This window comes from Ambystoma mexicanum, chromosome 8 (assembly GCF_040938575.1).
Source record: "Ambystoma mexicanum isolate Mex_15411 chromosome 8, UKY_AmexF1_1, whole genome shotgun sequence".
Classification (NCBI taxonomy): Eukaryota; Metazoa; Chordata; class Amphibia; order Caudata; family Ambystomatidae; genus Ambystoma; species Ambystoma mexicanum.
Window position 1 is genome coordinate 1,094,244,290 of NC_090929.1, and position 23,276 is coordinate 1,094,267,565.

Consider the following 23,276-nt stretch of genomic DNA (forward strand, 5'->3'; position numbering starts at 1 on the left):
TTCCTACTAAAATATACAAGGAGTGTCTATTGAATTCCAGTCCAAATAAAGTAAGTGTTAATCACTTGCTTTATCGTCCTTCTTCTTAGTCATCGATCGGGTCTGCACATGCAGAAATTCTTCTTGTCTTGCTTCTGGATCAGCAACGGTGGGAGTGAGGTCTCGCCTTTATAAATCTTCACATTGATCAAATGCAACAAAGCTTGTCTTCCAGAAACTTTAACAGCAGAAGGGGAAACTTGATAAACAAGGAATGGGCCATTGAATCGAGGCTCATGCCACTTCCAGGTGAAGTTTTTAATCAGAATCTGGTCCCCCAACATATAACGTAGGTGGTGGTAATAGTTCACATGGATCGTTCGCTGAATTTTCTTCTTCCTTGTTCCTAAACCTCCCCCCCAATGCTTGACTTGATCTGAAATGAAAGAAATACTGGTAGTCCTACATGTCAAATGGGTTTGTGGCCGACAAGCCTACTTGCACCTCCTGTCATCATGGAGGGGCAAGTGTTCACTGGCCACCCTGCACTCAGCACTACTAGTAATCCCGGAAGAACACCTGAAGGGAAAAGAACTGCCTGTCAAGGTGCCAAAAACCACTCCAGCACCTAAATAAGCACAAAGAGACTTACAGATCACACAAGAATTTTGTATTCTGCCAGAAAAAGAACGATTTCATCAGCTGAAAAGAAAGCAGGGATCAAACTTTATCTCAAAAGACTTGTCTGCATAGCTCAGAGGGATACCAGACGAGTTTCGACTTTTTAGATCAGCAGATACTTTCTTTTAATCTTTTTTGGCTCCTGGGGTACAAGCAGCTGCTAACGCCAATTGGGTTCAAATCATCCGATGGGAGCTAGTCCAGCTTGCCAATGATACAGAGAATGGGTTCAACGCCATCAAAGTAGAGCTCTGTACGTTGACTCATGGCGATGCAGAAGCGCTATATGCTGGATCTATTAACAGCCATAGAAGGAGGAGTGTGTAAAAAAGTTGAAGCAGCTGCTGCACTTTTGTACCCCTGGAGGATTCCGAGAATGGTTCACTATCCCACATCATCGAGGAGGTGCACAATCTACGGGTTCAAATGAAGAAAGAAGGGGGAGTTCAGAACACCGATTATCAATCGCTTGCCTTTGATTGGGTCCCGTCATGGCTGGGGGCAGCAGTAAACATACTGGTGCCTGTTATCGTGTTCTTCTTGTGTCTCTTCTGCATGTGCCAATTGGGCCTCCGATGTTGTGCCAATCTAGTACCTAGTAGTGCAAAGATGATGGTATCAATTGGGGGTTCTAATGCACTTTGCTATACAATAAGCAGCAAAACTCAAACTGATACTTTTGGGGTGGTAGATATGTTGGATGGGGATGAGTTTTTTACTGTAGAAGTAACGGAAGGGGGGAATGTTGGGAAGGAACCAGGGTCCTCCCGCACCCCCTAGCACTTTAGAGTTAGGTGAGACATCTTTAAGGCACTATAACAGACTAAGGGGGAGGAGGGGCACTAGGAGGGCTCTCTTATGCAAGCATAATCACATACACATAGACCTAGGCAAGCACAGAAGAATTTAGTTATGGTCTACGGTATGATATATAGGTGCAATTAAGTATTAGTTGGATAGATTTGTGATGTCCGATATATATATGGTAGTGGTAGTTGAGGTAATAGGCTGCAGGTGCTGAGTATGCAGAAAGAATGGACTTGCTCAAACTCGCAGGAGAATGGATGCACAGGCCTTGGAAAAACTGAGGCTCCAAACTCCCATGCTCTCCAGAAGGAATGCAACCTGTGGGATCATAAATATGACAACAGGCGGTTTTCCTCACTATGGCCGAAGCACAAACTGACTCACTATGTGTCCACTGTCCATCAAGGGTCCATGGGGTTAATCACAGGGCAATGGGGAGTGGGTAAAACATGTGACTAAATAGGGCTTGCCTGTGTTGTGTGGCAAAGTGCAGAATGGGACAAATGATGATCTAAATTGGGGAGGAAACAGCGGACTCAGATAACGCGGGCAGGACGAGTGCAATGTGGGTTGACTGGATGAAATATGTTTGTAAATGGATAATAATGTTTTAGGAGTTTTCCTTGGGCTAGCTCTCAAGGTTGGTAAAAGTCTGTAGAGCTGCAATGTGTTTTTGCATAGGTAGCAAAATGGAGGACAGCATGAGCGGCAATGTGTTTTTGCATAGTTAGCAAAATGGGGAAAAGCACGAGCAGCAATGTGTTTGTGCATAGCTAGCAAAAAGTAGCACAGCATGCCCTGACAAAACCAGCGATAACTAAGAAAGAAGGCCTTCAAGTATCCCTATTATGGAAGAAGGACGGATTGGGCTGAAGTCATAATCCAATTCCGTGTGGGAGTGTGTTGTAAAAGTGACATCAATATGACAAGCTGGACCTATAAAAACTCCTGCTTGAAACCACTTTGGAGGAAGGAACGGGAAAAGGGACAGGAGAAGAACGTTCAGGCAGCAGAGTCCTGTGCTATCATCCTCATTTGTAAGATTAAACTTGTTATCCTTACAAGATCCTTATTTCCCCAGCGGGGTGTATTTATTCTGGTGTGACCGCTTTTAGGGACACCCTTACAGGTGGTATACATCACCATGAACTGTTATGTTTAGTTCCCCTCTTCATTCTGTTAATACTCTGCCCTCAGTTCATTATGGTTGCCACAGAGTGAGAGGAGGCTTGCCAGTGAGGGACTTGCGGATGAGATTGTTCCAATTTGTATTTGCCTGTCACCCACATGATCAACCCCAGAGATTGGAGGCTTGACCACATTTGCCACAGTGATCCGCTTTGCATTTTCCTGTTCTCTGGTTTGTCGTCTCAGAGCCAAAGTTGAGACAATTGCTTTTATGAATTTACATTTTGAAGATGTTGCTAACTTCTTTCTCTTGATCATGTAGCTGCCCAATGTGTATGTACTTGCTGGCTCTGCACTAATTTCTGTCATCGCTGCCTATCACGTTTACGGCATGTGTTTCAGCAATGCATATCATTGATGGGTCTGAGTTCTCCTTGTCTCATTCTGTGAGGATTAGGTGGCAGCACGTTTCACCAGTCTATTCCTCAAGTAGCTCAGGTTATGGTCTCTAGGTGTGATCCCAGGGCATATATCCTGTTTCATCACGTGCAGACCACCACGCCTGAAACCCCTTTCCTATAGCAGCTGTGAGGGAGGAGGGCGGGGATAAAAAGAGAGTGCACATCCAAAAATATAGTGAACCCACAGGCCTATTATTTTATCTGAGTGAATATTGCCCATCCCTGGTCTGCATTCCATAGTTCAATAAATTATCCTTCATTATTGTGGCATGATTTTCTCATTTGTGTGCTCTGGTTTTGGAGGAATGGTTGGATCCATTTTAGGGCAGAGATTGATCTCTCCACCTATTCTCTCTGTCACATAATTAGAGGTTGTGGCCAACCGCGTAGTTGAAGGCAGAAGGGAGGAGAATTCCAGATGCTTTGTGGTCTTCAGTATCTGATCTTTGTGACTGGTCAGAAGCCTGACTGGTACTCTAAATAACCCTGACATTGTTGCGTCTCTTTAGTATACAGGAGTTTGCACGCGCATGGTAATTTGGATATAGACTGCTAGATGGGTTATGCTGTGCGATCCGTGGTTTGTGTCTTCAGAGGGAATAATATTTACATGCTTCAGTAGATCAAGGCCTTTACCTTCATAGAAGGAAGGACACATTAATTAGTTGCATAATGTCAGGAGTGAGAAATGGGAAGAATAAAACCTCTGTTTTAAATTTTAATAGAAAGAGACAGCGGTTGCAGCAACATATCATCTTTATCCCAAAAGGTATGCATGGGACATGTTTCCACAAAATTGTTGATACTCAAGGTGATTAGAACTAACACTAGATGCACTGGTCTAAAATATAAAGCATGTAATCTCAGCATGCTTTCTAAGTATTGGATACATTCACTCCTTGTAAAGTCTCTGACGTTTAATACCCATCACTATGGTTTCAAACATAACCTTGAGGAAGTCATCAGTACATTGGTACACCACGGCTAACTCCATCATGGCAGAGGACTGGGCACCCTGATGTATAGTGTTCCTTCTATGCCGTGAAGGCATTCGGTGAGATTGGTGGGCAATGGGACAAGTTGTGGAAGTCATTTGGAGCATTGCAAGCTGTATACTGAAAGAGGCGTTATTAGGTTGTTTTAATTGGCATTAAGAGCTTGTTGGGCCTGGGAAAAATTGGTGATAAATTCTGACGTTGAATGTAAAGTGGACGAAAAACCTCAAGCACTTGGCAGGAGGTATTTCTTCCACTTTTCCTCCAGAAAATAGAGGAATTACAACGAGCAGTTATTCCTAACCAGTGGAGTCCTATGGGACTTCAACACAGGGATTTTCACCCCTTCAGAATCAGGAGGATTTATCTACAGTTCTGAGGCGGGTTTATGGCACTGACAAATCCATCAAATTTGTAATGAGGGCCAAAGAGGTGATATTGGAAGACAATGAATTGAAAAGAAGTCTTGGTAGACAATTGTCTGGGGAGAGACTTTGCTGGTACAAAGAAGTTGCCCATGAATGGCTGCTGTCCACAGGCTGGAAGTGTTATGACTAGGACGCAGTAGATCAGGTGAGGGTGGAGAGTGTGAGCGGATTTCACAGTGCGCTGAGAAGATGTGCAATACTCTTTCCTCTCTTACAGGACATGTAGGATTGGTTTCCAACACACATCTGAATCCAAATCTCTACAGCAGAGCACTCAATTGTGTCAGGATGGAGGTGTCCCAGAGACTCGAGAGGTATCCAAGCACTCTCCGGGAAGAGAGGACCCTGTTGAGGAATGCGACCTTCCAACCGTGGCCCAAGACCAGGAAGAGGGTTCGAGGTAAGATGTTGAGCGGTCACATGTGAGTGAGGGCCACATGGGTGGGCATGCTTTCATCTATCACTCCTTCTCTAACTATGTATTACACAAAAAAACAGATCACTCCACCCCACAAATCACACACGAAAATCATTATTCTGCATTTCACACGCAGCCTGAAGATTAACTCTCAAATAAAATGTTGTGCTGGGTGGGAAGCTTAAGCGCAACACTCTCACTTTAGGAACAGGACAAAGTCGTGCGAAATCGTTTGTATACCTGCAGGTTGGCTGACCCAGCCCTTCCTACTCCCAAGGTTGATATGTTGGGTACCACAAGCAGTTAATAATGGTCACACTGATTATGACAGCACTTAGAAACTGGAAAAATCCGGTATATGAACTGCTATACAAATCAACTATTAGTAGTATTATTGCTGTAAAAAACGATGCCTCCCTGGAGACCACGCCAACTCAGATGCACCCTTATCCCCTCTGTGACCACATCACACTTCCATGGGGCTCTGTTCATGGTGGCTTTCACTTCCTACGGCTTGCGCCTCTACCCGACACATGTACCCCTTCCTCTCATTGGTCAGTCGTGATCACCCACCATGTAGAGTGATGGGGCCCATGAAGCTCATGCAGCTCACAATTTCATGTGGACATGCGCCTCTGTGGCAGGACACCTCTGTGGCCCTAGATGTTAATTAATATAAGCCATACCACCACTACTGTTTTGTGTGTCCATACTGAAGATGTATCATCCATTTTTACTATTCATTGTCACGTGGCATTTTACCAACTCAGGCCTCCGACTTGCACGCCATTGTTTGCCACATGTTCTATTCATCCTCTCCCCCATCCTGACCTTTTGGTAACAATGGAGGAAGGCTGGACCTTGGCCAGAAACCCATGAATACTGAGGTCCCCGTACAATAGGTTCATTTAAGATTTCAAATTCTATTGTATGCATGGCTCTAAATTATGTTATATGACCCTGAAATAGTAGTCTCCTTCCTTGTCCTCTTTCTCGCTCTTTCTCTGGTACTTTCTTCTCTCTGTTTAGCTATGTAGATGGTTTGTAGGCTGTACCCAGCCTGTCTTCTCGCAGCCTCTTTTTGTCCGCCCTGTTGATTGGAGCGGTTTCCTGGAGCATCTATTGTCTAACCACACTCTGTCTTTGCTGTCCTCTACCTCGTACTCTGCAGTATCTTTCTCTGGAAAGAGTGAGCCTCAGTTTAACACTGTCCCTCCTGCAGGCTGCCTGGAGTTTGTGAAGCGCCAGCTCTTTCGCATCGGGGACGACTGGTATTTTCTCTTTGCACTGGGGGTGATCATGGCGCTAATCAGCTTCACCATGGACTTCACCGTGTCTAGGCTCCAGAATGGTAATTTACATTTGTTAACAGCTCTCCAAGCCTTTCTACTGTTATATACAGTCTTTGAGTCCAACCAGTATGTACTCTAATATACTATCCCTGAGTCCAACCAGTTTTTTGTTGAAGTCAATGTTTTCCTAATAATATATTGATTTTGCTAAACCTCTGCACAACTACTTTCAAGAAATGTACAATTTTAAGAAATGGTTAGATTAAATGTACCGTAAATTAGTCTTGGAAAGAAAAGAAAATTAAAGCCGAGGTGGAGAATGACCAGTGAAGGTGGCTAAAAGAAGAGCTGGAAACATGGGAAGAGCAGGAAAAGTCCAGACACCGGTCTGGTGAGAAGTGATTTCTCCATCATGGGGACATTGGGAGGAAAGATGGGGACATGGGAATGAGAATGTGGTATTTTAAGTTTATTTTGAGGGTCAGAGGAGATGGGACATGGAGGATTATGAAATTACAAATACATGCTGTAGGATCAATGCACTTAATGTATTTATAAACGTTTATCAACATGCACTGCACAGTCATAAAAAAAAACACACCTCTAGTCAAGAGTTGGCAAACCACCTAATTTCTTCCATGAAATAATCGTACAAATCAAATTCAAGGGACTACTATTAGTATTATTTATGATTATTATGGTATTTATTGGGTGCAGACCTAGCTTTGAGAAGCAATGGAGCGCTTTACAGAGTGTAAACAATACAGATACATAACGGAACGCTTTATAGAGGTAAACAACATTACATATGCATAACGGAGCACTTTTCAGTGAGCACAACAGAACAGACATACAGCGGGGGTAGGTGTAAACACTGGAGGGGGGTCTGTACTCCTGCTCTCTATATGGTAGAGGAGAGGCACAGAGGACCCCAGCCAAGATTCTCTATTACAGTAGCAATAGACGAGCAATCAATGCCTATCTTCGCAGGAAATGATGCGGGCTGCTTCTGAAGTACAGTGTAGTCCTCAAGCACCCACAAAGGAATGTCCGCACACTGTATTAGTTAAAACATAGTCTTTATATAATTAATGTTCAGGGTTATGTACAATATCCCAATAACTCACTTTGTACTCGGTTATCTACTATGGCAAATCTATACAGTTCTACGTGGTACCACAATCACTATTCGATCTCTTTAAAGTGCATCAACTGTACGGTTTTAATGTCACACAAATCAGTTCGTAGAGGAAACCAACAATAGATATAAGAGGAAAGCAGTGGTTAGAACAATTGGTAGAATACTGGCCCCATTGCCTAGACACAGTTCTGTGTGGAGATCCCCCCACCTGGGCAACCGATAGAATAAAGATAGATCACAATCCCAGTCCATATATTGTTCCCAAGAGTCTTTCCAATAGTTCAACAACCCCCAAAGTACCTGGTGTTGTAGGGTTCCTTGTCGGGAAATCGATGGCCTTTCTTGAGTGGACTCCCTTTAAGGCAGGAGCCACGGGTCATCGAATGTCCGGTGATGAACAGGGTGAACTACGGCAGTGAAATGGCAGCTTTGTTCCTAGTGGTGCTCGTCGACAACGGAGCATAGACGTCCTGCAAGGAAAAGGCATGCGGGGCACCTCACTGTCAATAGTTCAGGACTGCAAAGAGTTTGAAGAACTGTGGCCCAGGATGGGTGTCGAGTCGTCCGGCGTCTCTGTGATCTTTAGGTGGCAGGAAACCCAACGGTGAATGCTCCTCGGCGCGTCGACGTATCGACTTTCTCCGGCAGGACAAAGTGGTCGACTGTGCAGACGAGAGCGTCCTTAGATCAAATGTTCTTAGGGATCGGGAGCACTGCGGCTCTGGTCGGTGGCGGTGGTCATCGACTGTGACAGACAACAGTCTGGGCACTTCTCCTTGGGTTTCCACGGCAGTCCCCATCTCCGATCGGCAGCCTTTCATAGGTCTGTCTACCAGGGAGCTTTGGCAAAGATCAACTGGTTCACAATGGTCCCTCGTAGCTCGGGGAGGGGTCTCCTTACCAGGTCCTCTCTTGGATCAGTTCTTGGAGACACAACCTCTTTCAGATCGGCGAAGTAGGGCAACAGCAATTCTTCTCTTCCAGCAGGGCTTCAAGGTCAAGCTTCAGTTTCAACTCCAGTTTCTCTTCAGCTTCCGAACGATTTCTAGCAGTGTGAGGCCCCGAGATATACTAGTTGATCTCCCATTAATTCTGCTTGGTCACTCTCAGGCAACCAATCACTCAGAAATGCATTCAGGCAATCGGGGACACGGTGCATTCTGGCCATTCTTCTCCATCCAGACACTCACAACACAGAATGTGGATTCGGACAAGTACTACGCCATTCAACACTACTGTCATAATGCCCGCTCCCGGGGAGCCGGTTCAAGCCCTGCGTCCACGAAAGCGGACATCCAGTCCCCAAGGAAGGACCCAGCAACCCCATATAGGGGCCCTTTGGACAGTGTCCTGGCGCCTATGGCGCCAGGCTCATAAAAGACATCAGTCCTGGCGCCATAAGCGCCAGGCTCATTTTGGGAGTGCTTGGGTGCACTTACCTGATGCAGACCATGCTGCAGGATCCCGGCCTCCTTGAGGCCTGAAAGGAACGACTTTACCTGTGGGACTAATTTACCATCCGGGCGTGGTCGGGGAAGGATACATACCTGATTGGAGGAAGGATACATACCTGGAACTTCTTCCAAGGCTATTTAAACCCCACCCGAACAGCCACACGTGCTTCGCGTTGTTCTGCATCTAGCAGCTGGACGCTCACCGTGTCTGCTCCTGCATCCTGACTTCTGCCACGCCTGCCAGCATCCTGGATCACCTGCAAAGGAAGAGAAGAAGAGAACAGAAGAAGGAAAAGTCCTTACCTGCTAAATCCCGGAGACATCTCGCCGACAATCCTGAAAAGGAAGACTTTAATTTAAAAACTCATTGCGTCGATTGCTGCAGCGCCGCATTCCACTCACCTTTACAGGGCGCCTCCATGTTCAGCAGCGATCATCCGGATTCGCAGTCACGCCCCAGCGCCTAGGGAGAAAAAGACCAGAACAAAAGGTGAGAGAGAGAAGGGAATAAGGAAAGCTAAATCTCCATGTTGAGACTTACCTGTTGATTCATTCCCTCTTCATTTCGGGTCCGCGCCGCATCCTGGCATTTCCGGACCCCGGCACCTAAGGGGAAAAAGAGACATCAGCGTTAATGAGCGAATGAAAAGACATTACCAAAAAACGCTCATTAAAGACTTACCTGATTTCTACAAGGATTTCACCTCTCATCTCGGGTCGGTGCCTGTTCCCCGGCATTCCGTACCCCGGCCCCTATGGGGAAAAAGACACTAGCATTAGTACATTAATGCATGGACACAAGGGGAACCTCTTATCAAAAAACTTACCTGGAAGCCAAGCAAGTTTGGTTCTCACCAATCCGAAAATCCAGTGAAGTAACTGGATACCAACGCGCCCCTGCATCAGAAGCAGGATGGAGAGCTCGTCCTTCCAGACCCTAAGGTGAGACGCTACGAGAAATCACAGAAGGGTTTCGAGGAGGGTGAGAGGGGAAAGTGGGAGGCCGATTGCATTACCCCGCAGACAGTCAATCCCCTATTTTCGCCTACAGAAGGATACTTCTGCGAGCCAGGCAAGCCAGATTTGGGGGCCCGGTCCAGTCCGTCTTCCGAACTCTGCGCATCACCTTAGAAGAGGTCACAGCAGCGCGAACCAGGCCAGCGCCTCCGTTGGAGTCAGGTGAGCGTAACAACTACACACTGTATTCGTACCAGTTTCGGGCAGGGCTGTCTCAGTCAGTCAAACACCAGATACCAGACATCCACAACAAGAAGTGTATATTGGTCACACACTCCTTTCACCCAGGTCCCACCCACAGGTGTACCCCCAACATGCGGTCGTTGGGAAGGCTCCAGCAAGTCTGGTCGGCACTTCCCCACACTACCATATATGGAACTTCCACCCAACAGCCAGTCAGGGGGAAGGGACAGAGTCAGGGCTTCCCGGGACTTCGGGAAGATCAAGGTAAGAGGGGATGGAAGGCAAGAGGCCACGGGGCCATCTTGTCTCCATCAGGAATCTACCGATTCCAATGACAGGGCCTGGGCAACCCAAAATGGAGGACGCTCAGGGCACCAGTCATTTCAGCACGGAGCTGCCACCAGCCGTATCCTGCTCTGTGGGCCACCCACAGGTGCCCAAAAACATACTCTAGGGGCACAGGGTTGCACCCCTACCCATGGGTGCCATAAGGGTATACCATGGGTCTGTACACCAAACCAAAAGAGAGAGCTGCACCGCCAGGAGTCCCACATGCACTCCTGCGTGGAAAGCATGACAGAACACACAATAAAAAGTCAGTAAAGGACAAGGATACGGAGGCCCTCTCCCTCTGATGCATTTGCAGCATCACAGTAGTATGAAGAGGGGTACAGAGGAGGGGTACAGCTGTACCGGATGGCGGGGAGGAGAGGGGCAACGTATTGGCCTGGGTGTTGAGGAGGAGAGACTCCTTGAAGAGGTGGGTCTTGAGTTAATTTCGGAATTGTTGGAGCGTGAAGGGAAGTCTGATGCCGACGGGTAGGAGGTTCCATAGTCTTGGGGTGTAAGCAGAGAAGGCTTGTTTTCTGGTCCTTTCCTTTTCGCAGCAGTGGATTTCAAGTCTGTGCATGTCGTGGCCTCTGGTGGTGCGCTGTCCGGTGGAGATGCAGAGATTCTCTGCGAGGTAGCTGGGTAACTTGAAGGTGACTTCCTGATGGATGATGCAACAAGACTTGAAGGTGATTCGTGCGTGCAGTGGGAGCCAGTAAAGGTTGATGAGATCCAGGCTGATGTGGTCATATCTTCGTAGACCTTTGAGGCACACAGCCACTTGTAGGACACTTCTCAGGGGCACAAGGATGGATTACTGGAGGCATTCAAGGAGTGCATTGCCCCCATCCAGGTGGGATAGTACCAGTGCTTGGTGGATCTAAAGCTGTCTCGAGGGAGGAAGGGCTTGACTTTTCACAGTAGCTAGAGCTGATACCAAGCTGTCAGTTTTGTTACCTAAGTGTGTCTTGAAAGTGAGGTGTTTCTCGATGTGGAACTTGAAGGACTTGGCACAGGAGGTGAGCTCGGGTGTGAAGCCCTCAGAAATCATGGTTGATAGCTAGGTCTGTATGTCTGCGTGTTCAGTGTTGTTGGTGCGGAGTACGAATTTGGTCTTGGAAGGGATTGAGCTTCAAGTATGCACTGGTCATCCAGACTGGATCAGTGAGAGGCAGGTTTTGAGCCTATGGATGCCCTTGGAGTCGATCTTTAGGTATAGCTGTGTGTTGTCAGCATATTGGTGGGTGTGGATGTTGTGTGTGGTTAGGAGGACTCCCAGAGGACTACAGAGGAGAACGTACGATCATCCACAGTCACACTTTGGAAACCCAGAAAAAAGCCTTCTGATCATTCAAGAACTTACCAATGGAGTCTCTCATGCAAGACCTCATCAATGTCCACTTTAGATGGGCCGATCTACCTCAGATTGACCAAGACTGCAAATTACTTCTACAAGAGCTCAACGCCACCCTCACAACCAAGATCAATCCATGCTTCAGTGAAGCAATGCACGCTCAAACCTAAACCTTCAACACCGTGATACACTCAAGAGCTCAACTTCAACAAAAGAACCATCAGAAAACAAGAAAAAAACCTGGCAAAAATCCTGAAACATGTCCGACCATGACCTGCTCATGGAACTCTGTGCTGCACGCAGATGACTGTTCACCACTGCCAAGGGTAACTACTACCAAACCACTGTACCAAGGCCAGCAATTAAAGCAGAGCCCTCATTAAAGCCATCAAGCATTACATCAACCCTCTGCCCAACCTATCCATACAGCACTTCACTGAGCACTCCACATCAACTCTTTCTTCATCAACAAGATCAGCATGATCTGCCAGCACACAGACACAAACGCCACATAAACACCAAAGCCACAACTGACAGCACACTTCATATCCCATCTTGCAAATCCACCACTACCCAGACAGCTTTCAAGACAACCCCTACAGAAGACCTTGCTGCCACCCTAGCATCCCTAAAGGCCACATCATGCGTTGACAACATCCTCCCTGCCTTTGTACTCAAGACCCTACTGACTAAAGCACTCCTCCCTTATCTGACAATCATCAACAGCTTTCACTTAAGGCAACTTCCCCATGAGACTCAAGACTGCAGAAATCCTCCCGCTTCTCAAGAAACCAGCATTGGATCCTGACGACCACAGCAGCTACCACCACTGGTTTATAGTGATTTACATTGAGAAGAAAAAACAACAAACCAAAGCATCTAACAAAAAAGGTCGAATGCCAAAGCATCGACAGGCTATCTTTTAAATGTAAAAGTGCATTTCCATCTAAACCAGTCCATCAAAAATATAAAGGGCTGGTTTCAATGGAAATGTAGTTTTACATGTAAAAGATAGCATTTGAATCCTTTTTTTGTAAGTTTAAAAAGTTACATGGAGCTGTCTAGTGCTGAAATTTCGGGCCAGCTCCTTGTAACGTTTGTATTTTTTGTTTTTGTTATATTGGGGGGGGTTCTCCTCCCCAACCCCCAAACCCCCAACCCTAACCCTAACATAACCCTTAATCTAACCCTAGCCCCAACCCTAGCCCTAACCCTAATCTAACCCGTAATCTAACCCTAGCCCCAACCCTAACCCGAGCCCCAACCCTAACCCTAATGTAACCCTTAATCTAACACTAGCCCTAACTCTAACCCTAACCCCAACCCTAACCCTAATGTAACCCTTAATCTAACCCTAGCCCCAACCCTAACCCTAACCCTAATGTAACCCTAACCCTAACCCTAGCCCCAACCCTAACCCTAACCCCTAACCCTAACCCTGATCTAACCCCTAATCTAACCCTAGCCCCAACCCTAACCCCACTAATTTCGATGGATCCATCGAATTATATACAACGAAATGGCTATTCGATGGAATGGAATTTCGTTGCATATAATTCGATGGTATGGCTGTCAATGCTTTGGTTGTCAATGGTTGACCAGATACCACCACCACTCCATCAGCCATCTTCCTAGGTAAGAACCTAGAGAACGCAGTTACCATGCAACTCCTCCAACACATCAAAGCCAACAAACTCCTTCAGTCCTACTGATGTGGCTCAAGACAAATATGTTATGTTGTCTTATACTGCACACTGTTACCACTGGGGCGGTCTCCAGGCGCTCACGTGGCTCTGCAAGAAAGATACAAGATTGAAATAGCTACACTAACATTATACATTGTCGCAGAGTGATCAGCGAGTTCATCCTCAGCTGATTCAATTCATACCTTTCTAACCACCACCAATTCATCCAAATGGATTCTTCAGATCATCAACTCTACCGTCACCTGTACAGTTCTGCAAGGATCCATCCTCTGCTCCGTGATCTTCAACCTTTACATAGAACCGATCAGACCCCTTCTGGCTCCACACAACATCCCCATCCACCCATGCACAGATGACGCACAGCTCTATCTCAAGATATCTTCCATCAAAGACATGCACAGGTTCAAGGCCTACCTCACATTGATCCATTCCTGGATGCCCAGTGCTTACCTGTAGCTCAACCCCTTCAAGACCGAATTACTATTGCTGACTGACAAAACCAAACAACCTGGCATCCAGACCTGGCTTTCCAATACGAACCTCAAGGGCTTCAGACCTCAGATGGCCACCTGAGCCAAGTCTCTTGGTTTTGACATCGACAAAGCATGCATGCATGCATCTTTCAAGCAGCACAAGGCAAGAACGACACAAACTGCTTGGTGCCAACTTTCTGTCCTGCAGAAAATAAATCCCTTGATCCCAGAAAACAACTTCAGATCTGCTGTCCAAGCCTTGGTCCTCTTGCAGATGGATTGTGTCAGTGCCCTTCTGGAAGACCTTCCAGTGAATTTCTTGGCACCCCTGAGATGTGTTTTTTTTTTTTTTTTTTTTTTTTTTTTTTTTATTGCAATTTCTAGTTTCTTACAAACTTTTATTACAACTTTCTTCCTCAATCGCTTCACCCCTACAATTACGTTGACATCTAGAATTTGCCAGTTCCTTGGTTCATGATTTCATAATTTCATAATTTGCTCCAGAAAGTTTATAACTGCACAAGTCAAGTGAACTGAGGTCCCGCTTAAAATTTTCAGCCACAGTTCTTCCATACAATCGGTTTGAGGGGCGAACCTAAGTAGATGGAGAGACCTTGTGTCCTTCAGTGAGTGACAATCAGTCAGAAGATGTTTTAGGGATTCTGAGTGATTTCCACAGAACCTACATGAGGGGTCTTTTACGTTGTCGATGTGTCGGAGAAAGCACATTTGTCTGGTTTTGTGGAGGTTTGTTCTTAAACGCAGAAAGCCATCTCTGTGATGGCGAGACGGGAATGTGCTCAAATATTTTGGTAAGCAGTCTAATTTATTCGGAATCATGCTCAGATCTATTGCGGTCTTTAATTCATTGAGTTTTTCCATGTTGTCAATCCAGAGATGACATCTCAATTTTTTTTTTGCGTTTTGGGGTCGTTCTATCAACATCTCCATGTTGATGTGTGCAGCTTGCATAATTGATTTTACTTTTTCGGCCCATACTTTTTGTAAGGTGTTTGAATTTAAGTTATTTTGTGAGTTGAACAGTTTAAACGCTGGCTCAACCTTCTCCAAGGACATCTTTCGTAGTAAAGTCATTGATTTCCAAATGACAGCTCCGTACATTGGTTCAAGTCCCAACTCGTGGCGAATTACTGATACTGACAGGTATTTAGGGAGTCTTAACATGCGACGCCAGAATAAGCCCTCAAGTTTTGGCCAGATCCTGAGGTCGATGTTCCAGCCTGTCTCTGCACCAAACGTCAAGGATGGTATCACCTTTTGTTGGTAGAAGGTACGTACTGGAATCAGGGAGAATTTTCCAAATTGTGAATGTATCTTTGCACCTTGTAGGGACAAGATTTTTATTCTTTTTTCAAGTTCAGACACCCAGCTCCATTCTCTTATAGACATGGAGAATGGAATCCCCAAGTATCGAATTGAGGTCACTTCCTCAATCGTGACATTGTTTATAATCCACTTGAATTTCTTGTTTTTCTGGCTCTCGCCATCACCTAATTTCAAAATTTTTGTTTTATCAACATTAATTTTTAGGTCGTGATCCATCATATAGCTGTTCAATGCATTTAGTAGCCTCTGTAGCCCTATTTGAGTTTTGTCAACTAGGACAAAGTCGTCGGCGTAAATCAGGTAGCTTACAGGAGTGCCGTTGAGTTTGGGAGGAAAGCAGTGGGTATTTGTTAATGCGTCGGACACATCTGCAATGTATAATTTGAAGAGTTCCGCTGCTAGAGGGCAGCCTTGCTTCACTCCTTTTTTTTGTTGGAATAGCTTCAGAAAGTACACCGTCCTTGTTCAGCCTTATTTTGACTGATGTTGATTCGTGTAAGGCTTTTATGGGATTTAATATGTTTGGAGGACAGTTCCATTTTTTCAGTTTTCCCCAGAGTTTTTCTCGGTTGATTCCGTCGAAAGCATGTTGTAGGTCTATAAATGCAAAAAACAGTATTCCCTTGGTCCTCAGGGCTTCCAGCTTTAGTAGATTAAGTATAGCAAGGTTGTTTTCGGTGCCCACTCCCTTTGTAAAGCCAGTTTGACGTACATCGTTTAATCCGCAGCGGCGTGCCCAAGCTGAGATCTTTTTTTGTAGAAACGAGGCAAAGACTTTCCCGATGGTATCCAGTAACGCGATAGGGCGATAATTGGCAGGTACATCTCTGTTGCCCTTTTTGTAGATCGGGACAATGATAGCCTCCAACCAGGATGACGGAATTGTCCTGGAGGAGGCTATTGTCACGAATAGATCGGCTATGAACTTTGCCCATTCTTGAGGATGTTGTTTAAGCATGATGTTCGATATTCCATCTGGGCCAGCTGCTCGGGAATTTTTTTACTTTGTTATGGCGCCATGTATGGTCTTTGCGGTCTCTGCGATATCCCAGCGCACGTTTTCACCATTTTTTCCGTCCACCAACATAATGCTAGTGGATGAGAAGATGTTTCCAAAATGCGCTACCCAGGCCGCCTCGGGTATACCGTTTGCCATGATTACAGCTTGATTTGGCTGATCCATATTTAAGATTTTCCAAATGTTTCTGGTGTTCTGAGATCTTATTAAGGACAACATCTCCTCGCCACGTTCTTGATCACGTTGGAGGGCAAAAGCTTTTGTCCAGTTTCGATATAATTGTTTTCGGTGTTTAATTTTTGCTACTTTGTTAACGCTACTTTCTGCTCTTAGTTCTTTCAGATCTTTCCTCAGTTTCTTTCTCTCGTTATTCTGAGATACACTCCATGTGTGTTTGTGGTTGGACACTGACGTGTTCTTTCTTGGTTGGGAGCTGGCCACAGTTAGGAGAATGGCAGGATAATCAGTAAAGGTTGTTGATGCTTCATTTTTTAGTTGAAAGTCGGCAGTGAGGTGTTGTATCTGTTTTGAGGACATCCGGATTCTGTTGCGGCTGGCGTTCACCTCTAAGTGGGTGCATGCCGTGCTGCTTAGACGCTTACAGTGGGGTTGCCAGTGCATTTTCAACGGAAAATGATCGCTGTTCTTCGTTGGCGTAATCTGCATATTAATGATTGTCGGCATCAGGTTATTTGAGACCCAGATGTAATCCAGGGTTTTCTTTAGTCCCATGTTCGTCCACGTAATTTGCGGCGGAGTGTCACCCGGGACATTGCCGTTTAACATGGTACAATCTCTGGCTTCCATAGCCTCCTGCCATCTTGTTCTTTTAGAAGAGTCCGTGGGATCCTTATTGCAGCAATGATTGAAGTCCAAGTGGTTTCCATTGAACCAAGATGTATTTAAGTCACCACACACAATTATCCACAGGTTGTAAAGCTTTCTTAAATTTGTGTCGATTATTGTTGTTATTGAGTGAATAAAAACCCCAGCCGAGATCTTTGCAGGGTTCCAATATACGTTAACTAGCAAAAGATGTTGAGGTGAGCTGAGGTCTTTTCTAGCTTCGCTGATTTTTCTTACGAGTAGAGTTGACTGTACATGGCCATTAGGGTTCGATGTGTCTGCCACTTCCCAACCTGTTCCTATTTTTATCAATGTCAGTAATCCTGAAGACGGTCGACCTCTCGCATTTTTGCTTGCAGGATTTATTAGTATGTGGTAGCCGTCTTTTACGGGAAGCTGTCGCATCCAGGTCTCTTGCAGGCATATTATAAAGTTGTCTTCGAGGTCTACTGGGAAGTTGTTATATAAGTGCCCGAATCCTCTGGTATTCCATGAAATCAGGGTGTTGACGGCCTCAGGTTCACCATTATCTAGTTAGTGTTTTTTCTTGTCGTATTGTGAGGTCCTGTTTTTCTTGGCAGATGTCAAGTTTGAGTTCAGATGCCTTCGAATCTGCTCACGCCGGTAACTCAGGATGTTTTTTTGTTCATATTCCTCAGATAGGTTATCTCTGTACTGTTTGGCTGATTCCAGATATTCAAGGATTTCAAAGCCGAGCCGTAATATGTCTTCTCTTGCCCCCATCATAGATCTTCTAACTGCATGTGAGTTGACATGTAGTAATACGCAATCGAGTCTTTCTTCGGAGTAGTATTCGACAATTTGAATGTCGTCAGATGAAATTGTCCTTAGAGAAGGGACTGAATGCAGAAGGCGCATAACATTGCCACGATTCAGATTTACATCAGAGTCGTCAGCCAACACGTTGGTCAATTTGATTTTCTTTGCTGTCATAACGCGGTGTTTCTCAACAGAGGTGCGTTTTTTTCTTGTGTCCCTGAGTTTATGATTCTGAGCGATTGTACGCTTTGGATTTAAAACTGTGACTAGGTTTTCCTCACTGATGTTTTGGTTAAGATGTTTCCCCCCGATTAAGTTACTATCAGACTTTATTACATCTGGTATGCATTTCTCATTTGGTTTTGTTGGCAAACGTGTTTGATTTTCTTTTATTTTCCAAGGATTGTTATGTGGTTGAATGTGATGCTCAAGGGGGGTCTTATCAATGTTCGACATGTTGACGTCGTGGATATGGCCGCCGTCCACACTCACGTCGTGTGAGTAAGTGGACAGGTTACAAAGTTCCTCAAGGTCATTTATGGTTGAGTCGCTGCCAGAATCCGAGACCACCCTCCTTCGCTTGTGTGGATTTGGTTTTATTGGCTTAGTCACATGGTTTTGCACATTTTTCTTCAGGAATGGATGGTTGGCTGTATTTTCTTCTTCTTTTTTTTTTTTGCAGTTTTCTCTGTTAGAGACCGGGGTCTGGAATAGAGATTGACTCTTTGACAGATTTCCTGATGTGTTGTCACGGACAAAGATTTTCGATTTTGGAGGCGTTGTTAAATTTCTAATGAATTTCTTTGAAATTGGAAGTTGTTTTGGTACCGTTGTAAATCTTGTCTTTTCTTTTTATTGTGTGGTTCACTACTTGGGGGTCCTCCTGGTTTTCTATTTTGTGTGGAGCAAGGCGTCTTTCCAGTTTGGAGGTTTTTTGCTCCCCCGTGGAAAATACCAAAAGAAGCCTTTAGATTTGAGCAGCTAGGAGCTGCTGGGGGGAGATCCCAGATGCTAGGAGGGACTTTGCCTTTTAGATTTGGATGTGCTTCGCTTTCATTTGGCAGTTGAAAGCCCTCCGCTGAGCACGATTGAGGTTTCATGGGAGTGTCAGATTTGGAACTTGTTTCTTTCGCTTTTAATACCTGTTTTAGTGAATTTACTTCAGTTTTTGCTTGAGGATAAGTAACACCTTGCACGTTCACCTGGACTATTTTCCCAGGGAATGTTATTGGCAGTACAGCTGTGTCACCCGAATTTGTGTGTTGACAGGTTCCATTTTCCGAATTAAACAATTTTGATGGGGTTGGACTTGTATGCAGAAGAGATTTTTGCATGAATGTCGACAGGTCATCCATTTGAGTCTTTGCTTCATTTGAATTTTTTTCGATCAGTAGGACTATTTTTCTGAGGCCATCTTCCATCTCCAATTGATCTTTTCTTCGTTGTTCCAACTGCAGGTTAAAGTTATGTTCCAGCAGAGATACTTTTTCTGTCAGGTGACCAATGATTGCACCATTACTGTGAAGTGTTTCATTCATGCTTTCGTATAACTTTATGAAGGGTATTAAAGCCTGAGATGTCGCTGCCAGCACGTTGTTATGTATTTGTATTGCTGCAGCGACCGAAAGATTAGATTTTGCTTCGGAAATTGAGTCCATTGGGTTAGGCAGTTTTGGCTTGTGGTTACCGTTATATTCGGAGTCGTCCGCTTGAAATGGTAGACGTTGTTTCTCTCGACCTGCATCAGCGGATACAAGTTTGTGGGCGTGCAAGGGGGTCGAGCACTTTGGTGCGTTGTCACCACCTTTGTTTGTCGCAAACTTTGGTCTAAGCATAGTCTCCCCCACTTTCTCAACTCGATCATTTCTTAGCACATGAGGCCGAAGTGGACTAGCAACACCTCTCACCCGATTCGGTGAGATAACCAATGTTTGTTCTTCTTTATCTCGAGGACTAGGTTTTTGTTGGTAGTTTGTTGTTCCTGATTCAACATTGGTAGTAGACTCCAAAACTAACCTTGTGTGATTGTTGGAACTATTTTCATCTTTTCCTTCAGGGAAATTTTCTGACAGTTTTGCTTTCATTAAATCGAAATCGGCTTGTAGCTTTTGTGTAAGTCGAGCCTCCCGACCAGACAAATCAGTTATAGTGTTTAATGGTCTTATAGAGGGAGTAAAATGTATGGAATTTGCTGGCGTGTTCTTTTTATTGCTGTGAACTGGTTTATAATTGTTTCCTGTACTTAATTTAGACGGTATATTGTTTGTCAATTGATTGATCAGGGGGAGACTGTTCTGAGACAATCTGCGGGAAGTTGTAATGGCAGCAGAATGAGCCCCATCCTTGTTGCGAAAGTGAAATGGTAACGTTTTGGGGTTTTGTTGGGTGCATGAAGGATCCGAGTTTAGGAGCTCGGCATCCGACACCTCAAAGGGAGAGTAAAATAGCTCTTCTCCGTCTTCATTACTCTCTTCAGGTGTACAGCGCGGATGTAGTATCTTGCATGCAGCGTCGAAATGTGTTTTGCATGTGTGTTCCACGCAATCGATATTTTAAACAGGAGCAAGTTCTGTGTTCAAGAGCATGGGTTCAGGTAAGTTTGCAGTTTTCTCAAGGAGACCCGCTTTTGGCTTGTCTCGTTGGACATCTGAACAACCAGTTTGTTCACAGCTTGCCACCTCTCTGGCGTGAGGTTGTTCCAATACGTCTCGCACGTTTTCCTGGGAGACAGAGGCTGAGATAGCCACATCCATTGATGCAGCAAGTGAACAGCGACTCTCCACGGGGCACAATCCGTTTTGTGTAATGTCAGTGGCCGATGTTGAGGGAGAGAATGCTGATGCTGGTGGAGGCACAATAATGGGGAATTCAAGGGAAGCATTTGGGGAGAGGGATGGGGCCAATTGAAGTTCCTGGTTAGAGCTCAAGATGCTAGTCGCATTTCCCACTAGATTTTCTCCTGGGTTGTTGAACTTATTTTTACCCCCGGGAACGGCTGTCGGGGGAATGGAGTCTGAATCAACCGACATCTGGTTCGAGGGGGAGTCACACCCAGTTTCGCTCAAGGACTGTTTTGTTTTGAGACGAGTTAATGAACGGGTATCCATGGGCAAGAGTCTTCCAGGAAGCTGGCTGCGACTCGACACGATTACCTTGTATGTTCTACTCGTGTACTAGGGTGTATTGGTTTTGCAAGATGTCTGTGTATTTGTTGGGTTTTCTGGCGGGATCAAGAGAGTTTTGTCTCCACAGGCTCACTCCGGCACCACCAGCACCTAACAGCCGCACAACAGCCGATGTGCTTTACTCCCTCGGGCTTAACGCCGCAAGGGTGGTAGCCTCGATCTTATGTAGGCGGCCTGTGTCACGTGATAGGTCACGTGCACCGCTGTAGCCCCGCCTCCTCCAGGAAGCGCAGGAAAGCCGACAGGAGCTTCGTTCCTGCTCGCAATGTCGGGTAAGTTGAAGAATAGGTTTCCACAACGAAGTTAGCAGCTTCAGAAATGCCGGAAAACACAGCGCTCGGCTGGCAGCCTCGATCTTATGTAGGCGGCCTGTGTCACGTGATAGGTCACGTGCACCGCTGTAGCCCCGCCTCCTCCAGGAAGCGCAGGAAAGCCGACAGGAGCTTCGTTCCTGCTCGCAATGTCGGGTAAGTTGAAGAATAGGTTTCCACAACGAAGTTAGCAGCTTCAGAAATGCCGGAAAACACCCCTGAGATGTGCCCTACATGTCTCAGCACAACACATTAAGGACACTGCAAATTCAACCACATCACCCCAACCCTCATCGCACTGCACTGCCTCCCTCTGCAAGTCTATATTCTCTTTAAATCCTGCTGCAACCATCCACAAGGCTTTTGCCCTGAGGTCCCCAAGCTACCTTGCTGAGAAACTCAGCATCTCTGGAGGCCTACAATCCACCAGAAGCAAGGACGTGTAGATTTGAATTATGCCAGTGCAGGAAGGAAATGACCAGAAGACAGGCATTCTCAGTGTATGCCCCCAGAATCTGGAACCTCCTTCCCATCAACACCAGACCCACCCCCTGACTTATAAATTTCAGGAAGGAGCTAAAGACGACCGTCTTCAAGGAATGGCACCTCTCCAACACGTAGGTCCACACACTCTCCACACCCTTTCTAACTTAAGCCTAGGTGATCTGCCCTCCCCCTGTTTCCTTCCCTGGTTGCTTGCAGATCTCCCTCTTGCTAAAGTGCTCAACCTCCCGTTGTTAGTTCCCCCTCCCTTAAGTCTTTGCTTTCCTCATTGTGTCCTTCCACCTATGATTTGTAAAGTGCTCTGTGGCATCCTGATGCTAGGTCTGCCCTTAATAAATGCCCTAATAATGCTAATCTGCAACCCCCATTTCTGAATAAATGTGTATGCCTTCATGCTCAGAGATCCTGAGAAAATAATCAGTCGGTTAGTTAAGCTTTAGTTTGCCTTTAGCACACAATTTAATACATTCAGTCCCTGAAAGGCTTGTCTGAACAATGCTACCTCTGCCTCGCTGCCTAGATCAAAGACAACACCTTGCTCTTGGTAACAACACTCACAGAATTCTGCAAAAGCTCCTTTGAGACCTTCTGAACTATTAACATTCAATAAAAAGCTATCATTAATCCTATCCTTAAAAAAACATGACTCATCCATCATCACCCAAATGTATTTTGTATTGTATTGATATTTATATAGCGCTTTCAATGTACAGAGTTATGCAAAATTAATGATTTGGTAAACACAGTAGATTATTCAGAAGATAAAGGAAAGGGAGACAAGTTATGAAAGGGTAGAAAGGAAATGTGCTTAAGGCGAAGGCAAAAGACTTTGAAAGAAGAAGAGAAGTGAACTTCAAATGGAAGCCCTGTCCATTTGTAAACATGTCCATATCTCAGCGCCCCGAGGCCTGCGGGCTACCGGCACATTATAAATTAAAAACAAACAAATAAATAAATAAAGGGAGTACCAAAACGTAGGTGCATGGAGAAAAAAGTTATAAAAGCGAGAACGAGAGCAGAGGGTGGTTTAAGTGAGGTAAGAGAAACCTGTGTTGTGAGCAGAGGTGTTGAGAAAGTGTACATAGAGGGATAAAGGAAGAGAGATAAAGGGGCCACAGACCAGGATACTATTTAAAGAAGATGGAAAGAAAATGATAAAGGAGGCGAGAATCGTAGGTAAGAAGGAGAGGGCGAGGAGTAGCAGTGATATAGGATCAGGCAAAGAGCAGGAAAAGCAGACTAATAGCAGAGTTCACAACTGAGTGTAGTGGAGTGAGGCGAGAAAAGGGTAAGCCTCCAAGGAGCGCAGAACAGTAATCAAGGCGAGAGAAAATGGGGAATGTGATGAGAAGTTTTGCAGTGCAGAAAGATAGAAAAACATGAATGTGATGGATGTTTTAGACAGATACAGGCAGTTTGAGAGATACGGGAAAAGAAG

At 45.4% G+C, this 23,276-nt stretch overlaps 1 protein-coding gene across 2 annotated transcripts in view; it reads left to right on the plus strand.

Moving 5' to 3' along the window:
* LOC138472766 (chloride channel protein ClC-Kb-like) overlaps positions 1-23,276 on the plus strand; it is a 639,821-nt gene that overhangs the window by 369,309 nt on the left and 247,236 nt on the right. For both annotated transcript variants that reach the window (XM_069611097.1, XM_069611098.1), the window contains exons 2-3: positions 4,697-4,879; positions 6,120-6,248. In XM_069611097.1, the coding sequence (XP_069467198.1) occupies positions 4,697-4,879; positions 6,120-6,248 (312 nt within the window). The remainder of the gene's footprint in view (positions 1-4,696; positions 4,880-6,119; positions 6,249-23,276) is intronic.